This window comes from Montipora capricornis, chromosome 8 (genome assembly GCF_036669925.1).
Source record: "Montipora capricornis isolate CH-2021 chromosome 8, ASM3666992v2, whole genome shotgun sequence".
Lineage (NCBI taxonomy): Eukaryota > Metazoa > Cnidaria > Anthozoa > Scleractinia > Acroporidae > Montipora > Montipora capricornis.
In genome coordinates, this window is record NC_090890.1 from 1,396,706 (window position 1) to 1,419,205 (window position 22,500).

At 36.3% G+C, this 22,500-nt stretch overlaps 1 protein-coding gene and 1 long non-coding RNA gene across 2 annotated transcripts in view; both read left to right on the top strand.

Annotated features, from left to right (window-relative positions):
* LOC138014621 (uncharacterized) overlaps positions 1–6,015 on the top strand; it is a 6,678-nt gene extending 663 nt beyond the window's left edge. The window contains exons 2-3 of the long non-coding RNA XR_011125342.1: positions 2,232–2,804; positions 5,768–6,015. This is a non-coding gene — a long non-coding RNA (uncharacterized lncRNA). The remainder of the gene's footprint in view (positions 1–2,231; positions 2,805–5,767) is intronic.
* Positions 6,016–6,054: 39 nt separating this feature from the next.
* On the top strand, positions 6,055–11,640 carry LOC138060817 (ATP-binding cassette sub-family C member 4-like). Its single transcript, XM_068906700.1, has 4 exons — positions 6,055–6,147; positions 8,159–9,402; positions 9,842–10,411; positions 11,504–11,640. Exons 1-4 carry the CDS (start codon positions 6,062–6,064, stop codon positions 11,578–11,580), a joined length of 1,977 nt encoding a protein of 658 aa, XP_068762801.1. The 5' UTR covers positions 6,055–6,061; the 3' UTR covers positions 11,581–11,640.
* The last annotated feature ends 10,860 nt before the right edge of the window (positions 11,641–22,500 follow it).

The window sequence follows — 22,500 nt, forward strand, 5'->3', positions numbered from 1 at the left end:
ATTTATATATTTTTTAATTTTCCTTTTCATGACTGGCTACCTTTTGAACAACCGCTTATAATGCGCGCTTATTTGAGAGAAAAATCATGTAAATTTATGTCTTAAATTCATTCTTATTTTGTCCGGATATAAATGGAAATCCGTATTTAGTGATATTAACTTTCTGTAGACAGCATAAGCCGATATAGCGAAGAGGATAGAAACTTGATGCAACTGATTGAACACTGAATTAAATAAGTATAGGATAAATGATTGCACTCAGAGGCCTTCTTCAAAAACGTTCTTAACACATTTTTGCATGCGGACTCTCACAGGTCATCGAGTTGGAACAAGAGACCATTATTGTGGTCAAACATCTTCAGTTCTCATGGCCTGCTCCCGTCTGAACTTGTAGCTCAGTCGGTAGAGCGGCGGAGGTCTAACCCGAAAGTCGTGGGTTCAATTCCCACCCTGGTCGGAGTTTTTATCTGTCCTTGTGTGGGCCCATTTCCATCAATAGGGCTTACGCTCACATGGTTCATATGGGATAGAAATCTAGCACTTCACATTACAATCTATTTAAAATATAAGTGCTCCACGGCCAATGTTTGTATAAACGTAACCTTTCCTTGACTGGAACAAGTACAGTCTTCTTGATAACACCAATGTTATAAAAAACCTGTTTTATAGCAAATTTCGACTATACGAGGCAAATGTTTATTCGGAGGTTGTATAAATTTTAATTTGGTGCGCCCTAGATTTGAAATTCCAAGAAAACAAGACTTCGTAGATGTTTTGCAAGACGCAGCTTTTAAGACGCGAGCATTCTATACCGCAGACATATCTCAGTTGAGCAGCGTGCCGATCAGTAGTACTCTTAACACGATTGCACATTAGGCCGAAACATGATTAGTCTGACTTAGTCAGATCTTTGATTCTTGCATAGGCAAAGTTGGATATCGACATTATTCTATGTTGTACGCTGTATACTGTTGTATTGTAAAACCTTTGCCACGTATCGAGCGTGTTATTAATTAGTTAAATTCTAAACTTGAAAACGTTTCGCCTTCCCGGCCTCTTCAGTTCTTAATATTGTTTAGGTTTCTGGATTTGTACTTGTATTTGCATAAGATCTACATGGTCTCCCATGGGAGGCAGAACGTTAATTGTAGATGTTTTTGAATGTCAATTAATCCTTTTCAATTCTTGCGTGTGGTAAATACACGGTATTCCATTCTTCTTTCGCGTTCATACTCTTTCTTTCTGGGATTTTTCTGATATGTATTGCTTCTGTTATTTGTCTCATCATTGAGTCTCGGTGAAAAGTCTGTGATTAGTGATTAGTCTGATCACAAATGAAACATGTATCGTTATGAAAAGTGTTCACATCAGATAGTGCATTGCGCGAAACATGATTATTCTGAGCATGATTGAAACAACCTCGCGGGGTAGTTTCAATCATGGTTAGACCAAACGCGTTCAAAATGGCGAATGGATGCGGAGAGGAGGCGTGTGCCCAAAAGAAACAAAATTGGGGCTATGATGAGACCAAATGTCTAGTTGAAACATGGGCCGATGAAGAAATACAACGGCAATTATCGGTGATAGGTAGATAGCATAATAGTTGGGAGAACATTGCCACAAAACTTAAAGGAGCTAGGTCACGCAAATTTTAGGCAATTTCAGCACTGATCGAATGGTGATAGAATTAACAAAAATATCAAAATAACTGTTCAAAACTATAAAAGAACTCTAACAAAACACTGGGAAGCCAAGAAGGGCCATGGATGGACAAAACTGGAGAGGATTGAAAAGGATTGAATTTGGGTAAATTTGAAAAACGTTGGCCCACCTTTTTTCAAATTTATATCAGTCTACATCAAAATGTCATTTACAAAGCTGAAAAATCATTCTCAATTGTTATGTGGCCGTGATTTTGCAAATGAAAGACTCTTGCTCTGCCAATTTGACGTTTAGAGCTCATAATTAACAAAATTAAGCAAAATTACCTAACATAGCGTGACCTAGCCCCTTTAATAACAACGGTTACAAGCGTACAGCATCGCAATGCAAAACCCAATTCACACGGTAGCCAAAGTACGGGGTCGGGATCGGGGTGTCTTTTCTTTTTCAAATTGTTTTGTTTTGTCTCAATTTTTGTTGAGTCAATATTTATGCTACTACGATGCTTGTTTCCGTTTGTTTCCTTACATACACAGCCCCACATCTATTTGTACTTTACTCTACTTTAGGTTCTGACGAGCTCACATTTGCCAATGGGTGTAAATTATGACCTTCTGGGTGCAAAGTCGACCATCAAGGAGAATCCCAGAAAAAATGCCAACATCTTTTCTCTTCTTTTCTTTTGGTGGCTGAAAAAACTTCTTTCAATTGGGAACAGGCGCTCGCTCGAAAATGAAGATTTGTTCCCCTTACTTGACGACGACAAAACCAAAACGTCCACTGAAAGACTGCAGATGACCTGGGCTGAAGAAAGTACAGAGCGTATTGAGGGACGAAGCGGAAATGGACATCGATTGTTTAGAGCTCTTCTTCGAATGTTATCCTGGAAGGACCACCTCTTCATATGGGGACTGGTCATTTTGCAAGCTACGTTTAGAGCCCTTCGCCCGGTGTGTTTGGGTTTGTTGTTACTTGAGCTAATGAAAGGGTCATATGAAGAAGTTTTTTGGGCGTATTTCTACGGTGCAGGGATTTGTCTGAGTCAATTTGGCGAGTCTTTGTGTTTCCATCAGCTTTTATACCATTCTGCATTAATTAGTTTGAGGTGGAAATCAGGGACAATTGCAATTGTTTACCAAAGGGTAAGAAATTATTCTAATGAACTGCCTAATTACAAAATGACGACATTTAGTAATTTGATCATGTCCTTGATTGACCATACGTGTTTGCTTAATGCGGTTGAATTCTTTGACGCTTTGTTGCGGAACGATGCTAGCGCGTTTAGAACTCGTTCTTCGTTAATCCGACGTAGGTTGCGCACTCGTTGTTGTCTTTGCGTTTGACAGTTGCTTGGTAAATAACCGCTTGTTGTAAACATTTGCCTTGCTTGTAGCAAGATGTCTTTTTTCGACAATTGCATAGCTTTGGTTCGTTGATTTCCGTCGGGTTATCTTGGGATGCGTTTAACTTCCTTTTGTGTTGGGTGTCTATGATTTTCTTGCCGTTGCTCATACAGCTGCAGCTCACTTTAATGGTATTCCCGTTAAATATTTTCCTTAAGATGTTTCCTTTGGGAAAGCACCACTTGACGAGGCTAAGAGAACGTTTGCCAATGTTGTGCTGACACTTTTACTGTAATGTCGGCTACCATAGAGTGTTGTTCGTATAGCTGAAGCCGTTTTCATCTAGGGCTTTTTGGTAAGGTGGAGCAGCCATATCAAAGGATTCCTTGTCTGACGAAATGGATGAAAGGCGTCTGTTTATTCCAGCTGGTATATTTCGAGTAAGTGGAGGCGGGTGGTTGCTCTCCCTGAGCACGTAAAGCAGGTTGGCGTTGGGCTTTGTATGGGGCTTGTACGTGCAGTTGCTGAGGTCGAATGTGACGTCCAAGAAGTCCTACACAAAGCCCAACGCCAACCTGCTATACGTGCACAAGGAGAGCAATCTGGAATAAACAGACGCCTTTCATCCATATCGTCAGACAAGGAATCCTTTGATATGGCTCCTCCGCCTTACCAAAAAGCCCTAGATGAAAGCGGCTTCAGCTATACGAACCGCAGACTAAAAACAGGAAAAGAAGGAACCGCCCTCGGAACAACATTCTATGGTATAATCCACCTCACAGTAAAAGTGTCATCGTCAATAGGTGCTTCCCCAAAGGAAACATCTTAAGGAAATATTTAACAGGAATACCATTAGAGTGAGCTGCAGCTGTATGAGCAACCTCAAGGAAATCATAGACACCCAGCACAAAAGGAATTTAAACGCATCCCAACAGAACGCGACGGAAATCAACGAACCAAAGCTATGCAATTGTCGAAACAAGGCATCTTGCCCCATACAAGGCAAATGTTTACAACAAGTGGTTATTTACCAAGCAACGGTCAAACGCGAAGACAACAACGAGTGCGCAACCTACGTTGGATTAACGGAGAACGAATTCAAAACTTGCTACTGCAATCACACAGCATCGTTCCGCAACAAAGCGTCAAAGAATTCAACCGACTTAAGCAAATACGTTTGGCCACTCAAGGACAATAACATCAATTTTGAGATGGAGTGGCAAACAATCGCGCGCTAAGCCCTATTGTAGTGCTAGTGAAAGGTGTAACCTCTGTTTGACCGAGAAATACATGATAATCTGCGAACCGCATCACTGCACACTGAGCAAAAGGAACGAACTAGTATCTTCGTGCAGGCACAGGGGGAAATTGCTACAGCGTGGAAGTCAATAAATTACCAAATGCCTATGTAAATGTAGTGATGACAGTTTTAATAAACTCCTGAAGAGTGAGGGTCACCTCACGAAACAGGCCTGTAGAGTAACAATGTTTTAGGATTATCTGTCCACTATATATCGCTCAGTACATTATTACATCAAGCACTCTACAACGGAGAATCTACATCATTTACTTTTATTTATTTATTTATTTATTTATTTGTTTATTTATTTATATAAATTTTGGTTTTATCAAAGGAGTTGATAATGTAAATTGGCCACCGTACAGAGATTCTAAAAGCTGACGTTTCGAGCGTTAGCCCTTCGTCAGAGCGAATCGAGGAATTGTGGGTTACGTGTAGTTTTATAGTAGAGTAGGGGCTACGCTATTGTTGGTAACACGGCAACGTGCAAAATAGGAATATATTAGTTAAATGAAAAGCGTTCGTTAATATCGTGAGGATTAAGGGTGCCGATTTGGAAGATTCTTGCAGCTTTCCGTCGTACCTAGATGTAGGGAAAGGCCGCAGATAGCCATGTGTTTTTTGGAGTGGTTAGGGAGATTAAAATGACCTACATCTAAGTACGACGGAAAGTCGCCGCAAGAATCTGGAACAAAAATTCATCTTCCAAATCGGCACCCTTAATCTTCACGGTTTTAACGAACGCTTTTCATTTAACTAATATATTCCTATTTTTCACGTTGCCATGCTATCACTAGTAGCGTAGCTCCTACTCCACTATAAAACTACACGTAACCCACAATTCCTCGATTCGCTCTGACGAAGGCTAACGCTCGAAACGTCAGCTTTTAGAATCTCTGTACGGTGGCCAATTTACATTATCAACTCCGTTGATAAAACCAAAATTTTTGTAGTACTACTTCCCCACCAACGCACCACCACAGTTTCTTTAGAAACTACCCCCTTCATTCATTTATATATATATATATATAGTTTTTTATTATTATTATTATTATTATTATTATTATTATTTATTTATTTATTTTTAATATAGCTTTTATTGTAATAAGTAGTATATTTATTATTATTATTATTATTATTATTATTATTATTATTATTATTATTATTATTATTATTATTATTTTATTACACTAACTTATTTTTGAGTTAAGCACAGTTCTAGATTTATAAAACGTGCAGGAACACTCTAAAAAACTGGAATAAGTTATGGTGTTCTCTGTTTTATTTTTATTTTATTTTATAGCTTAGGGGTAACACTAAATGGCATTTCTTATGACAATGGTATATTGCATTATTTATTATCATCTCCCGATTTAAAAAAAACAACCACATAGTTTAGCAAAAACAGCAGAATTGACGAGATTGGATACTGAACTCGTTTAATTTGCGGATTTACTTGCAGGTCCTTACTTTCCGTCAAGTAGATTTTACAAACATAACACGAGGCCACGTGATTAACCTTATTGCTAGTGACCTTCAGCGCTTCGAACCTGTAGGAGAGAAATTGGTTCTTATCCTTGGAGTCTTGCTTAATTGTTGTACTAATTCTTCCCTAATGGTTTACTTGTTTGGATGGAAAGCTATGTCAGGCATAGTTTTTTTCTTCACCCTTCCTTTTTACTACGGCATTGCTGGAAAATGGTGTGTACGTTTGCGGTCTAAAATATCTAACGTGGTGGATAAGCGAGTCAATTTGATGAACTCTATCATCTCTGGTATTCGTACCGTGAAGATGTATGCGTGGGAGTGGCCTTTCCTGGAACGAGTGCTACAGGCGAGATCGTAAGTGTTCACAAGCGGTCGTAGTAGACATTCAACTATGCTTTATAAAGTTCTCCTTCTCTATCTATAATGAGTTACTTATATCCTCTTATACCGAACTTAGCATGCCAAAGGGCTCGATTCTTGGATTCTTTGGAATGGTTAGAAAACCTTCTTACCGTACCAACTGTTTCAAACAAAGAGAAATATAACAAAAGGCACTGCAAATGTTCGTCCACGAAAGTGAAACTACAACCTTCATACAACGGCGGTCAATGCTGTGTCAACTGTAAACACACATTGAAAGATAATCTCATGATGAGTAGCACCTGTCGTAGTAAAAAGGAGAAAAAACGAAACCTTTTTTTAAGTCTTGATACGTTGCACTTATTATTCCACTAACACCATTTTATCATATTTTTCGAAGACAACGTGCAAAATATTAAGACAAACAGAGTATATGCGGACGGAACTTGATAAAGCCCAAAAATTTAGCTTCTCGTCGCTTGTCACTCGTCATTTCGTTTATCAAATCAAAAAGATGACACCTCAATGGTCTGTGTTGTTTTCGTTATCCGCACGCGCCTTCGTGACTATTTTGCAATTGATACGATTTTCATTCAATTCAGGAAGAAGCTAAAATACTAAAAAATGGCGTAGTAGTGGAATAATAAATCCCATATTAAAAGGTTTAAGGTATAATGCTTGAGGACATTTTGCTCGTTCTTCGTATTTGCCCACGCCCCTTCGGGACTCGGAAAAATACTACATAGCTCGAGAACGTGAACTTTTTAGCCAGCGGCAAAATTTAGAGCTCTGGGGGAATCAATTTTTTAGCTAAAAACTGGGCTTTCGGTTTTAGTGCGCATGTACGCTATAAGTGGCGATTCTACCGGACCCGAAGAGGTATTTTCAAGCGTTTTCCCTCTTTTTTCAACGGTCGTAAATCTGCCACTTTAGTACTTTTATCGCGTTGCTTTTTGTCGGAATCCACGTATAAAGCTTTAAATTGTGCAAACGTAACGATTTTATTTTTCGGGAACATTGCCGACAGACATACTGCGAAAATCCGCCATTTTGGCAAGCTTCAATCCTCGTAATCTCCAAAAAGAATTTTGCAATTCTTTCGTCCCGAGATTTTCCTCCGAACAACAGCGCATGGTGATCATAAGCAGTCAAACTCTTGCAATAGAAGCGGCAGAATATTTTTTGAGAAGCGTACGCGGGTTTAGTTGGGGTGCTGTCAGCCATTTCATTGGCAGCTTTTATTTGTAACAATTTAACTTGTAAACAGCTGCGAGGTGCATTGATGCTCAATGAGACAGAAAGAACAGCCACTCAGAATCGTCCCTCAAATTGATTTCCCCAAGCCACCGGCCAGAAGATCACGAGCTCTGGGAACGAGATTGGCTTCGCGTATTATGTTAAGCCATTCAATAAGGTGTATATTTGACCCCGCTGAAAACAAATCGAAATAATTCTGTGTCATAGGTTTACTAAGTTTTGGCGGCTTTCTCCTTTTATTTTCAATATAAAACAATCTCCGGATAAAAATGTGTTCTCATGAAACGTGTTGATAGGAGAAATTTGCCACCGGCACTGACATTTCGAGCGTTAACGAATGAGCAGTCTGTTGCTTCATATGACCAATACTTACCAGGTCCTTCCGCTCGAACACAAGAACGAATAGAATTAGTGAGCATTTTTCCTGTGATTCGTTCATGTTTTCCTTACTAGTCTACGTTCTCACCAAATTTCGCCATCTCCAACTAACCCTCAATCCATCTTAACTTTTCAACGTATAATCTGTGTAACGAAGTAAATAAATAAAGATCGATACAGTGTTGTCGGCAACACCCTTCCTCAGAGCAAATTGACAAATGAATTATTGTGAGTTCTTAGCGGTTTATATATAGGAAGTAGAGAAGCCTGCAATCTGTGCTACCCTAATGACATTAATGCACTTTCTTAAGAAACTAATCCCTTCATTTTCTGGATGACCCTAGCTAACACAATCTGTTTTATCTTTCAGATATGAATTGAATCTGATCAGGTGGAAAGCAGCTATACTTTCGACCTTTGATACTTTATATTTCTCCTGCAACACTATCGCAGCTTTCATATCGTTCACCATAATGGTATTAAATGGAGTAGACCTTAACTCATATAATACCTTCATGATTCTATCACTCCTGAATTCAATTAAAACAGATGTCACGTGGACGGTTGCACAAGGAGCTAAAGAGTTAGCTGACTTTGCTAAGGCTTTGTGTCGCATCCAAGACTTACTTGAGTATAACTATTGCAGCGCGCAACAATTTCTCCACGGTGCTTTTGCTGATTGTAAGAAAGGTAAATCTTTTAAAGAAAACAAAGCAAGCACTGTCTCACTTCAGAATGTGGTATGTAGTTGGAATGGCAGATGGGAAAGACCTTCTTTGAAATCGGTTTCCTTAAAAGCTGACAAAGGTGACCTTGTTTTCATTATTGGTCCGGTTGGTTGCGGAAAGTCATCCATATTCTATGCCATTCTAAACGAAATGTCACTACTCGAAGGTGACATAAGATATCACGGTAAAATTGCGTGGAATAGTCAGCAGTCCTGGATATTTTCTGGGACTGTAAGAGAAAATATTCTGTTTGGCGAAGCGTTTGACGCAAAGAAGTATGGCAAAACGTTAGGGGCATGTGACCTTCACAAAGACTTAGAAAGACTCCCTTTTGGAGACATGACACGTGTCGGAGAACGTGGAATAGTTTTGAGTGGTGGGCAGAGAGCTCGTGTAGAATTGGCACGTGCAGTCTACTTTAATGCTGATATCTACTTGCTGGATGATCCATTGAGTGCAGTTGACACAAAGGTCGGACAACATATTTTTCAGAACTGCATCAGCACCTTATTGCATGGCAAAACTCGGTTAATGATCACCCACAATTTTCAAGTGCTCAAGGATGCCAAAAATATTGTTGTTATGAAAAACGGACAAACGTCATTGAAAGGCAGCTTTACGACATTGCTTCAATCTGGCTGCGATCTTAACACAGTAAATCAGTCTCCAGAACCAGAAGTCTCCCGAATTAAAAAAGAAAGAGCTGAGATTCAAGACATAAACAAACATGATACCGAACGGTGGGAAGATGCCATTGGTTTGAATAAGGCCGATGAAGATCTTTTGGATGGTTCTATTTCGCCGACCATTTACTGGAACTACGTGCGAGCTGGAATGTCTTCTGTCGCAATTGGAATCATGATCATGTTCTTCGTTGTCGTGCAAGGTAGTTTAAATTAGACTGGCGTCTTGTTTTTCTTTGTATCGTTCCTATCTCGACTACTATTTTCTGAGTAGTGATTTTATTTTTAGGATTACTCGGCTTTCGTGGGGATTTATAGTAATTTAGTACCTGTGTTGTCTACTCCTGTCGGCACTTCTTAGTTGGCACGGACAGTGCTGCTTACACATGATACGTCTCTAGGATTTTCCTCCCTTAATGAAAACAGCCCCTGCACGCAAAAAAGACCAACCCGCACGATTTTTGGGATGCGAGAACTTCCAAAGAAATTTGAAAAAAACTGGTATCAGACTTGATACGTTTGGGTTATGCAGTTAGTGATAACAGTTGTTAAATAATACAGTCGAAGATTCTACTTTCAATACAGTAGCAAATAATCTCTTTACTAAATGCGCTGTGTCTTCTTTCATTCATTTTCTCTAAGGATTCCTCGTACTTCCTGATTGGTGGCTTCTTAAAGTGACGTCTCGATCACATGACCAACAGTTTCAAACCAAGGAGTTATATATTTTTGGTGGCTTAGGGGCTGTAGCCTTCTTCTTGTCATTCTTCAGGGCAGCCGTGACATTGAATGCCTTGGTTAAGTCTTCAAAGAATCTTCACCACTCCATGCTGACAGCGGTGTTGAGGGCTCCTGTTCTATTCTTCGACACCAACCCAGCTGGACGAATATTAAACAGATTTTCGCGAGATATTGGCATCGTGGACGAGTTATTACCTTATGCCTTTTTAGACGCTCTTTTAAATAGTCTGTTTGTTTTCGGGTCGCTTGTTCTTCCGTCTGTTTTGAATCCCTGGGTTACCATCCCTGCCATTACCTCCGTCGTGGTTTTTCTTTTAATGGCGCGTTACTACCTTAGGTCTGCACGGGATCTGAGGCGAATGGAAGCAGTAAACAGGAGTCCAGTATTGTCTCATTTTAGCGAGACGTTGGAAGGATTGGTACATATTAGGGCCTTTCATAAAGAGAACAGCTTTTGGAAGGATTGTATGGGTATGAGTTTAAATTATTTACTTTCCTATAATTTCAGGTTTATCAACTTAATGGTTTAATTGCTGCCCTTAACAACTATTTTGAAGAATGGAATGTTGCGTTTGTCAGCTTTTCACATCAAGGTCGAAAGACATGTATACAGTATATGTTTCGGCCGATAGTTGTAAATCTGGCTAAATAGCTGGACTTTGTATCACAAACGTGGGATCCATCTCATAAGGCCTCTGAATTAACTTCAATGGACTCAGTTTGTTCTGAAAACATCTAAAGGGGAAGACGAGTACTGAACTGACTACTGTCAACCTGAATTTGGTGCTCATGTATATTACTGTACTTTATTCACACGAAAAGTAATCGAAGTAGAGCTAAAGCGGTAATAGCCACAGTAATTCGCCCTTTCACTTGCTGTGAAAAATAAGTTGAAGTGATCTCGGAAATGATCAACATGTCAACCTATCTCGATGTCAATGTTACTCGATCCCTTTTATTTTCTTCAATCTTCCTGCGGGTTTTGGTATCTTGTTAATTAGTAACCACATTTCCTCTCAGGGGTGCTATTTACCTTATATCGTTTCCGTAGAAACGATGCGTAGTTAATTTTATCACAGTTCGCACTAGTTAATTATGATTCAGAGTCTAGCCAAGGGCTAAGTATTTCAATCCTGTCACATGGGTCATAGCACTCGGTATCTAACAAGTACTTGCTTCGGTCCAATAAGATTGTTTCTTTCCCTACCCTTGTCCTTTGCTTCCAAAGAGACTGCAAAGGCACTTATAATCCGAGCTTACTATTAGTATAGTGACTCCTAGATACTCATTTTTATTTCCACTCACGGTTTAGCTAATCGCGTTCGCCGGATTAAAAGTTATCTTTGACTAGATCTCGCAAATACTAGGGACCATCTCGTACAAGACTAAAACTGGCGTCGTTTTCATCTTAATATATTGTAAATGGTCTTTTTAAACTGAAATGGCTTTCAGGTTGCGGAGATCCGTTTTTTTTTGTTTTGTTTTTGTTTTTGTTTGCCTAAAGATGATATATTTTATATCTGAAGAGCATTAAGACAGCTTTTCCGCTCTTTGTTGTGTCAGATACCAAGACGCACACAACAAGGTCTGGTTTGCCATCATATCAACAACAAGATGGCTTGGAACCCAAGTTGACATGATCTGCATTGCCTTTGTCATATTTGTGGTTTTCCTTGGTATTTTGACCAATAAGGACTCTGGTAAGTGTTTTAAAAAGCTGAGCTACTTTAAAACTGACATCATAGCAAAAAGGTCTGTTAGGGCGATGCATACTATTGTTATTGCGCATTTTCGGCGCATCTCCGGATACTAGGATTCTCTATGCTTGGTGCTTACTAGCACAGGGATAAATTTGCGCAGTTTAAAACTACGCGGAGAAAGCTGAACTTAACAAGTATTCTTGGTATCCAAAAAGAAATTGGGGGTAACGTGATGCATTTTTCAGAGATCATTAAATTTCAATTTAGAAATGCCATACATTAATAACTACTTCAAAGCGTTTACAAATGTTGTTGATCAATTGGCCTTGAAAAATGGGTGGTTAACCCCAATTTTCTTTTTGAATTTCAATAACACTTGTTAAGATCTGCTTTTTCGGATCTTCATACACCGCGCAAATATGTTTGAATTAGTAGACACCGTCCTAAAGCAATGATCATTGTTAAATACCGCTGTTTAACATCACTTCTCACGTTGTAAAACCACCAAGGCTCATGCTGACGTATTCTTCACTGTCATTTAAGGTGCCTCTGCCTTGTCCCTTGTGTACGTTTTGAATCTCGCTATAGACACATGTCAATATACCATCAGAAAGATGTTTCGAGTGTTGAGAAACTACATGACATCAGGTGTGAACGAAATCATCACCTTACCACCCACTTAGAGCAAGAGCCCTGATACAACAATGATCTTCAACCCCCTGCTAGCTGGCCACATCACGGTCAAGTAAGCAGCACCAGTAATTTAGGACTGCGTCTACTACGAAGGTTGGCCCAAAGATACTTAAAGATTTGAACTTTCACCATTGGCCGCCATGGAGAAGATTGGAATCGTTGGCCGCACAGGAGCAGGCAAATCGTCATTGGTCGCAGCTCTCTTTCGCATGCCTCAACCGACGGGTGAAGTCATCATTGATGGTGTCAATATTGCTGATAACAACATTCAAAAGATTCTCGCCAAGCCATGGCAGTCATTACCCAGGATCCTGTGCTATTTACCGCTTCACTTCGTGTGTGGAATTTGGATCCCTTTAAGGAGTACGAAGACAAGGAGCTCTGGGATGTCCTAGAGGAAGCGGGTTTTGACGCCTATGGTAGCACTTTTGCCTCCGGGGGCAAACTCAGCGAAGAGGTCAGAGAAGGTGGAGGCAAACTTCATCGTTGGAGAAAAGCAGCTGTTTTGTCCGAGCTCGCGCTTTAACTGAATAGGAACAACCATCATCGTTATGGAATGAAGCAACGGCGAACGTTTGATCACAAAACAGCTCATTGATTCAAGAAACAATCCGTTACGAAATTTAAAGGGTGTACAGTCATCACAATTGCTGCATCGATTTGAATACCGTCATTGATTATGATCGAGTTTTAGTTCTGGAAAACGGACGAATCGTGGAATTTGACAAGCCTACAAAGTTACTGGAGTTAACAGCTGGTGAATTCTCAAGGCTCTATCACAGTTACGACATCGCTGGTTTCTAAAGATGAACGATCACTGATCATAATTTAGTTGTTTATGTGAGGCGAGTGTTGTTTTTTAACTGTATTTTTTGTAAAGAGAGGGGTTAAGCCGCTGTTACACGTTGAAACTTTTAGCTTGAACTCTAAATGTGCAACGGCGCTGCAAACTTCGGGCGCTGGGAACTTCGAAACTGGTCCTCGACTTATGTTGTTTTCGTTACCTTGGCCAGTTTCTGATTGTCTTACGCATCGTAGCGTAACAAGACCGAGCGAGACCAGTTTTTCACGAAGTGGGGTTACACTGTGACACTCCTGTTTTTTAGCACCACTGCGATTGCTGTGACCGTTGCAGAAGTAGAAAGCGGTTCTAGTTTTTAAATAATATAAAATAAAAAATATATTTATTAAAAAAAAAAAATAAAAAAAAAAAAATAAAAATTTTATTAATATTTTTTATTTATTAATTTTAAAAAAAAATAAATATATAAAAAAAAATAAATTTTTTATTATTTAAATATATATATATAAAAATATTAATAAAAATAAAAAATTTTTAAAAATAAAAAAAATATATAATAATTTAAATTAAAATAAATAAATATTTTTTAAATTATTTTTATTAAATAATATTTTATAATAATTTAAAAAAAAAAAAAAAAAATAAAAAAAATAAATATATTTCAATTAAATTATTAATATAAAAAATTTTTTAAATTTATTTAATTTTTAATTATTAAAATTAAAATTAATTATTTTTAAAAAAAAAATATATAATTTTTTTTAAAAAATAAAAATTAAAAAAAATAATTATTTATTAAAATTATATAAAAAATAAATAAAATAATTTTTAATTTTAAAAAAAAAAAAAAATTTTTTAAAAATAAAAAAAAAAAATTTAAAATAAATTTAAAAAAAAAAAAAATAAAAATTAAAATAAAAATTAAAAAAAAATAAAAAATTTTTTAAAATATTTTTAAATAATATAAAAAATATAATAATATATTAAAAAATATAAATTAAAAAAAAAAAAAAATTATTAATAAAAAAAATTTTTTAAATATAAATTTTTAAAAAAATAAATTTAAAAAAAAAAAAATATTAAAAAAAAATAAAAAAAAAAATAAATTAAAATAATATAATATTTAAATATTTTAAAAAAAAAAAAAAAAAAAAATTTAAATTTTAAAATATATATTAAATAAAAATTAAAAAAAAAAAAAAAATAAAAAAAAAATTTTAATGAAAAAATAAATATTAAAATATATTTTTATAAAAATATATAAAAAAAAATTAAAAATTATTTTTATATATATAAATTAAAATAAAAAAAAAAAAAAATTAAATAATATAGCAAAATAAAATAATAAAATTTAATAAATATTAAAAAAAAATTAATAATTTATAAAAAAATAATTGGCAAAAAAAAAAAAAAAAATAATTAAATTTAAAATCGACTTGCAGGCAAAGCGAAATTTTTATTTAAAATTCAATTTTATCCTCAAAAAAAAAAATCAAAAATTATAAAAATTTTTTTAATTTTTTAAAGTTTTTTTTGTAAAAATAAATGATGTATATAAAAATTAAAATAAATTAATTGTATATATTTATATTAAAAATTATTTTTTGGTCCAAAAAATTTTAATAAAAAAAAATTTTAAAAATTAATATAATATATTAAAAAAATAAATTATTAAAAAAAATTATAAAAAAATATATTATAAAATAAATATATAATATATAATTAAAAATAATATAATAAAAAAAAAATTTATATTATATATAAAATATAATATTATTTTAAAATAAAAATATTTTTTATAAATATTTTAAAAATAAAAAAAAAATTAAAAAAAAAAAAATATATAATAAAAATTATTTTTTAAAAAAAAAATTTTTTATAATTTTATAATTTTTTTTTTATAAAAAATTATAATTATATTTATTAAAAAAATTTAAAAATATTAAAAAAATATAAAAAATTATAAAATTAAAATATTTATTTTTATATATATAATAATTTTTTTTTTAAAATTATAAAAAAATATAAAATAATTTTTTTAAATTATATTAAAATAAATTATATATATTTAAAATTTAAAAAAAAAAATTAAAAAAAAAAAATAAAAATAATAAAAAATATTTTAAAATTTTTTAAATAAATTTTAAAAAAAAAAAAAATTATATTTAAAATAAAAAAAAAAAATATTTTTTATAAAATATATATATTATATTAAATAAAAAAAATATATTTTAAAAATATAATAATTTTTTTAATATAATAATTTTTAAATTATATATAATTAATATTAATTATATAAATATAATATATATATATATTATATATATATATATATATATATATAATAAATGACGTGATAAAATGATTATAAATTTCAGCTAAAAGTAAAAAAATATGGTTTACAGAGCTTTGAATAGATACGTAGACTTGAACTAGGTCAAAAACATTTATTTGCTACTCCGAGTTTCATGCTTCTCACGAAGCATCATCAGGCAACTGCCAAAAAGAGAAGGAATACATGGTGTTTTACAGTGATTTTGAAAAAAATAACGGTAGCAATTCACTATAGGCTGGGGTGCATAGCAAACGGTTAAACAATACAAAAACTTTCCAGTGAGCTGCTAAAAATAAGCCTTAAATAATTACGCTATTGAGAAGGAATTTCTTTGCATGTCTGCAACTTGTTACAAGCTCATTCTGTTGTTAAGGGTCGCCAAATCTGGTCTACAAATTATATAGTATTTCTCCCACAGACATAAATTACACTTCTTCGTTACATTTGAATAGGATCTCGCATGCCTAACAATCCGCCATTTTAATGTGATAGTCGACTTTCTTGTCTTTCAAACCCCATACATATTTACTAAGTTCAGTGGAATTTCTGTAGCGTTCATTTCTAAAGGAACATGTGTGGTTTCTATAACGTGATTTGAATGATGTGTCGCAAAGACCGATGTAAGTTTGCTTTGACTGAGATGTTGTGACCTCTGCTTGATAGATGGTATTCCGCACGTTGCACTTTCCGTCTAGAGGGCAGGATCTTTTGTCACGGCAGTTGCAAGTGTTGATAGTTTTGAGCGGGTGGATTTGATGACTTGTTAATGACAATGATTTGGCTTTTAATTTTTTTATACATTTTGCAGCATAATTAATAAAATTTTTAAATAATATAATTATTTAAGGCTAATTTTTAGCAGCTCAATGGAGGAAACATTTCCAACTGTGCAATTTAACCGTTGCTATGCACCCCCAGCCTATAGTGAAGTAAATACCGTTAAGGGTTTCAAAAAAAAATTACTTAAAACAAATACCTTTGTATTTCTTAATTTTGGCAGTTGCCTGATGATTTGCTTCGTGAAGAAGCATGATTTAATTTAAAATAACAATAGCAAATTAATGTTTTTGACCTAGTTCAAGTCTACGTATCTATTCAAAAAATGTAAAATTTATTGTGAGCACTTTGATCAATTTATCACGTCATTTCATTTTATAAACTCCAACTTGTTGAACTGTAATTGTTTCATCGTCCACTACTATGGAAAAGATCAACTTGATCAACTTGATTACTCTACCAAGAACATTCCACTGCCAATTGTTAAATGAATACATGAAACGACTAATCGAAAAAAACTGATCAACATTTTCTGCGGCGATTACGTTGGAAAGTTACACAAGATACTTCCTATCCGGGCAATCTGAAACATCAACCAAGGAAACCTATGGATTTAAGTCAAGAAAAATCACCCCCAAAGATAAATGAACTGATTCCTTTCGAAGAAGGTATGTTGAAACTAATTCATAACATTGAATTTGATGACAAACGCCTCCAAATGCAATTTCCAGAGAACATTATACACCGACATCGAAACAAAAATCAAGAAACCAAAAAAAATAAACTTATTATTCCTGCTGACAAGACTACAAATTATTATTCAATGAACACTGCAACCTATGAGAAGCTGTTACCGAGAATGTAACGAAAACATACAAAAAGTCATGCCCCAAAGTTATAGACCAACTAAAAACCCAATCCGCCAGAGTAGCTAAAAAACTTGGATTAGACAACCGTATCGAAAAACTTGCAGAGAAAGAAGCTTTCATAACCTTGAAAGATCACAAACCTGAATTTCACGACCATCCAACATGCCGCCTTATCAACCCTCCAAATCCGAGATTGGTATAATTAGTAAAGCGCATTTTAGACGAGATCAACACCACCATAATCCAAAAGACACAAATCAATCAGTGGAAAAAATACGACCAGCGTACTGAACTGGTTCAACGCCCTACAGCACAAAGAAAACCTCTCATTCATATGCTTTGATGTATGTGACTTCTACCCCTCTCTCACACGAAAAAAACTGCTTGCCAAAGCACTCGACTTCGCCAATAACTACAGACCCATCAGTGCCGACGAGAGAGAAATCATTTTCCTCTCCAAGCAATCTCTACTGTTTTCCAATGATTGCCCCTGGGAGAAAAAATCCTCTGCCAGCCGATTCGACATAACAATGGGATCTTTCGATGGCGCTGAAACATGCGAACTAGTGGGTTGTTATTTATTGTCCTGTCTAACCAAAAAAGTATGGCAACAGCATCGGCCTGTATAGAGACGACGGTTTGGCAGCTTTTAACTCAAACCCTCAACAGATCGAAAGAATCAAGAATCAAGAAGGGCTTCTGCCAAATTTTCCGTGAAAAACGACTTAAAGATCACAGTCGAAAGCAAACATCACTAAAGTAAATTTCTTAGACGTCACCCTTGACCTCCAATCTGGAAAGCATTATCCCTACACAAAAGAAGGAAACATCCCACTCTACGTTCACAAGAAATCCAATCACCCCCCATCCATCCTAAAGAACATACCGGAATCCATAAACAAGCGCCTCTCAGAAATTTCTTCCGACAAAGAATCATTTGATAAAGCGAAAGAAAACTACCAAGATGCACTCAACAAGAGCGGCTACATATATAATCTAACTACAGAAAAAAACAACTCCAGAAACCAAACACCGCAAGAATAGGCCTAGAAACATCACCTGGTTCAATCCTCCGTACAGCCAAAACGTCAAAACAAAAGTTGGAAAGTGTTTCCTCACCTTAATCGGCAAGCACTTCCCAAAATCACACCCTTTGCACAGAATTTTCAACCGGAACACTCTCAAAATTAGTTATAGCTGCATGAGCAATGTAAAAACAATTATCTCCAACCAAAATAAAGCCGTCATTAACAAGTCATCAAATCCACCCGCTCAAACTATCAACACTTGCAACTGCCGTGACAAAAGATCCTGCCCTCTAGACGGAAAGTGCAACGTGCGGAATACCATCTATCAAGCAGAGGTCACAACATCTCAGTCAAAAGCAAACTACATCGGTCTTTGCGACACATCATTCAAATCACGTTATAGAAACCACACATGTTCCTTTAGAAATGAACGCTACAGAAATTCCACTGAACTTAGTAAATATGTATGGGGTTTGAAAGACAGAAAAGTCGACTATCACATTAAATGGCGGATTGTTAGGCATGCGAGATCCTATTCAAATGTAACGAAGAAGTGTAATTTATGTCTGTGGGAGAAATACTATATAATTTGTAGACCAGATTTGGCGACCCTTAACAACAGAAATGAGCTTGTAACAAGTTGCAGACATGCAAAGAAATTCCTTCTCAATAGCGTAATTATTTAAGGCTTATTTTTAGCAGCTCACTGGAAACAGTTTGTATGTTTAAACCGTTGCTATGCACCCCAGCCTATAGTGAATTGCTACCGTTATTTTCAAAATCACTGTAAAAACACCATGTATTCCTTCTTTTTTGGCAGTTGCCTGATGATTGCTTCGTGAAAAGCATGAAACTCTGGAAAAAAAAATTAAAAAATCTTTTGCTTTCAATGTGTTCAAATTGAGCACTTCTACTAGGATGAGTCATTGCCGCAATTGCAATTGCGCATGCTCACTAGCTCTCGCTAGTTGAGCACTCTGGCATGACTTGGATGTACCACATGTGTGGGACATCTGGGGTGGGCTTTTATAGCTTAACCTCCATCACCTAGACATCAGCAGCACTGCACTGATGAGGCCCAGAAGGCCGAAACAGTACTGTCTGCAGTTAGATATAGCTCTTTGGCATTACAAAGCTTTTGCTTTCATGTTCAAATTGAGCACTCTACTAGGATGAGTCATTGCGCTTGCAATTGCGCATGCTCACTAGCTCGCTAGTTTGAGCACTCTGGGCATGACTTGGATGTACCACATGTGTGGGACATCTGGGGTGGCTTTAGCTTAAACCTCCATCCATCAGACATCAGCACCGCACTGATGAGGCCCAGAAGGCCGAAACAGTACTGTCTGCAGTTAGTTATATATATATATTAGAGGCATGTCTTTCGGAGCCCCCCCTGGTTCTAAGACCGCTGCAAGAGGTCAAAGTACACTCTCAAAGTACATCTCTTACTTATCATTTGTATATTGCATCACTTTAACAATTTAAGGGAATATACTTTTCCAAAACCACAATAAACTCATTGGCGCAAAATCCCCGGGGAATTTATTTTAGTTTTGACACGGAGTATCCTCGGTTTGTTTGCACGCGGCAATAAAATGGGGAATTTTCCTTATTCTATTAGCAGATGTGTTGTTTGCTTCAAAAAGGCTTTTCCTGAGATTTTGCATATGTTGGTTGATATTTGATATGCGAGTTGTTTTCATTCCTCCTCTGACAAGGATTTTTATCCATTTAATGTATTTCAAATGTTCTTTCTTGCAAAATTCTGATTAAAAATGTAGGCATAGTTTTTCCAAGTCAGAAAATTTTCTTTTCCCCTTCTCATTTCTAAAGGCAAAATGAAGTTTATTTGGGAAGAGACCAACAATGATTTCTTTAAGCTTATTATTCGCATTTAGGTGAATCTTTTCTGCGTTCTTGAACAAATTTACATTTATGCAACAATTATTTACAGACAAGAAGCTATTTCAACAAATTTGACGGTTAAAGATTTTCATCTTATATAGCGTCTTTTTCTAAAAACAATGTTCAGGGGCGGATTTAGGGGGGGGGTACCTCCCCCCCCCCTTTCGCGGCCCCCCCTTTCAGTTCGTCGGAGATTTATTTTTTTGTCAAAATATACAAATAAAGTTTTTAATTTTGTAAGCAGTCTGTTGGATCTTTTGATTTTTTTAGCTAAAGCAATGATTTTTCGCTTATAGTATGACCAAAGTTGTGCGAAAAAGCTTTCAACGTTACCACCCCCGTTAATGTTATGCTTTTGAAAATGACGAAGAAGACTGGATGAGAATTACTTGTTTACAGTCAACCTATTTTACAGAGACTGTAACAACGTAAAATCTTAATGTCTGTATATATAATAATTATATATATTTTGGTTAGGTACAATGAGAATAACATTGTGACACGTACGTGCTTATGAGGCATATTTTTTTCTTTTTCTCCTCCCTCTTCCCTTCCTTTTTTTCCTCCTCTTCCCCTTCTTTTTTTCCCTTCCCCTTTTGAAATATTTTCCAAGTGTGAATAAGTTACATCTTTTTTACGCACGCGCTCCTGCCTAGAATTTCCAAGTATCTTATACTGTGTTTTTTTTGCTTCTTCTTTAAGCTCCAGACATATTTGCTTAGCTCAGTTTGATTAGTGTACTTTTCCGTCCAAAAAGATTTGCTTTGGGTTGGGCGAACCTCGCCTTAAAGGTCCGTGGCCGTGAGCCCTACATAGCGCGCAGTCCCCTCTGCTAGATGTGACAGAGGCCTGGTACACACATGCCCTTTGCGAGGCACTGGGTTTTCGAGTGGGCACTCCTCTTTTTTCCTGCAGTTTCATAGCCTTTCTTTCGTGTTTTCTCGCTCCTGATTGTAGTAGTAGGCGCTTAGGTTTTTTTGAATCTTTACACTTTTTACGTTAGGCATGTAACTGTATGATAGCTTTAGGTGTACTACGATTGAAAATTGGCCTTAGGGCTGTGCCCCTTGGGAAACACTTATTGATGATCCGCAAGAAAGTCTTTCCCTGGTCCTGCGGTTTTTCCTTCACTGTTTTCTCTTGGTTGGAATTTCAACGTGTGCGGGTAACCCTTTTTGTCTAACGCCGCTTGGGTAGGGTGGTGCAGCTTTGTTGAACACAGAGTCCATCGTATGAATATCCGTATAATCTCTGGCTTTACGCTCTCTGGTATACGTTTTAGAATAGCTGGAGGGGTGGTTGCTTTTTGCATGCACATATTGTGGTATGATTTCCCAGGTTTTCATGAAGGGGTGGTGCCTTCCGGTGTTAAATCGAGGGGTCACGTCCAGGTAGTTCACTATCTTTTCTTTTGGCGTCAATAGTTATCTTTAATCCATTGTCTGCGAACAATTGAGCTATTCGTTTCTTACTTCGCTCGATGGACCGAGGTGGCTCGTGTGACACGGCGAGCCCGTCCACTCTGTAGAGGCCTATTGAATTGCCGCAAATGCTCTTTAATTGTGAAAGCATGAAGACCACTACAAGTTCACAGGACTCCTCGGCAACCATCGGACAATCCCATGTTTACGTTCAAATGGTCCACCAGTGGCGTCTCTTTTTAAACCCAAGGGACGTCCTCTCTGAATAGGCAGGTGTTTTTGTTTATCGCGTGCCTTATGATCTCTCTGTCTGCGGGTTAATGTTCACAGACTTAGGCGGCAAAGTTCAATGGCGGCAGATAACGCTTTTACTGTAATGGAAGGATAAAAATCCACCACGTCGAGCCAAGAATAAGATCGCGCTATGTTTATTTTCGATCGCGTTAAACCCATTCAAGCACTGAACGTGTGGTTTTTTCCACAAATTTACTTTGGTTTCTAGGGCGGTGTTTTTTCACAAATTTTCTGGAGTATCTGCTTGGCACACATATTCCGATTCCGGACTTTGTATGGTTGACATCAATCGTGACATGTCGGCGCGTTCCATGTTGTTAAAGTTGGTTTTTTATGGTCTTTTAAGGTTATAAAGGCGGGCACGCCTTGCCTTGCCTTCGACTACTTTCGGCTAATATTCAATTTTTCTGCAAATCACTTTCGCCTTCTTGTTGATCTTTAGTTTCCTGTGCTTTTTTTCGGCTTTCTTGTAATCTTTCTGGATGTTTTTATCAAGGAGCTCTTTGTATTCACGGGGCTTCATCCGATAGAAGTTGTGGTCTTATTCTGCCTTGACTGTTAGATGGTCATCGTCACTAACTTTTTTTGAGGTCCTTCGGTTTATTCGTTTCTTTCTGGAAGTCGTTGCTACGTTCGTGGAATTCGATGTTCCCGAGCTAGTTTCAGTCATCCTACTTTTCGAAGAGTCCTCATTTCTTCCATTACAGGAGGTGAACGCCTGGAGCGAAAACCA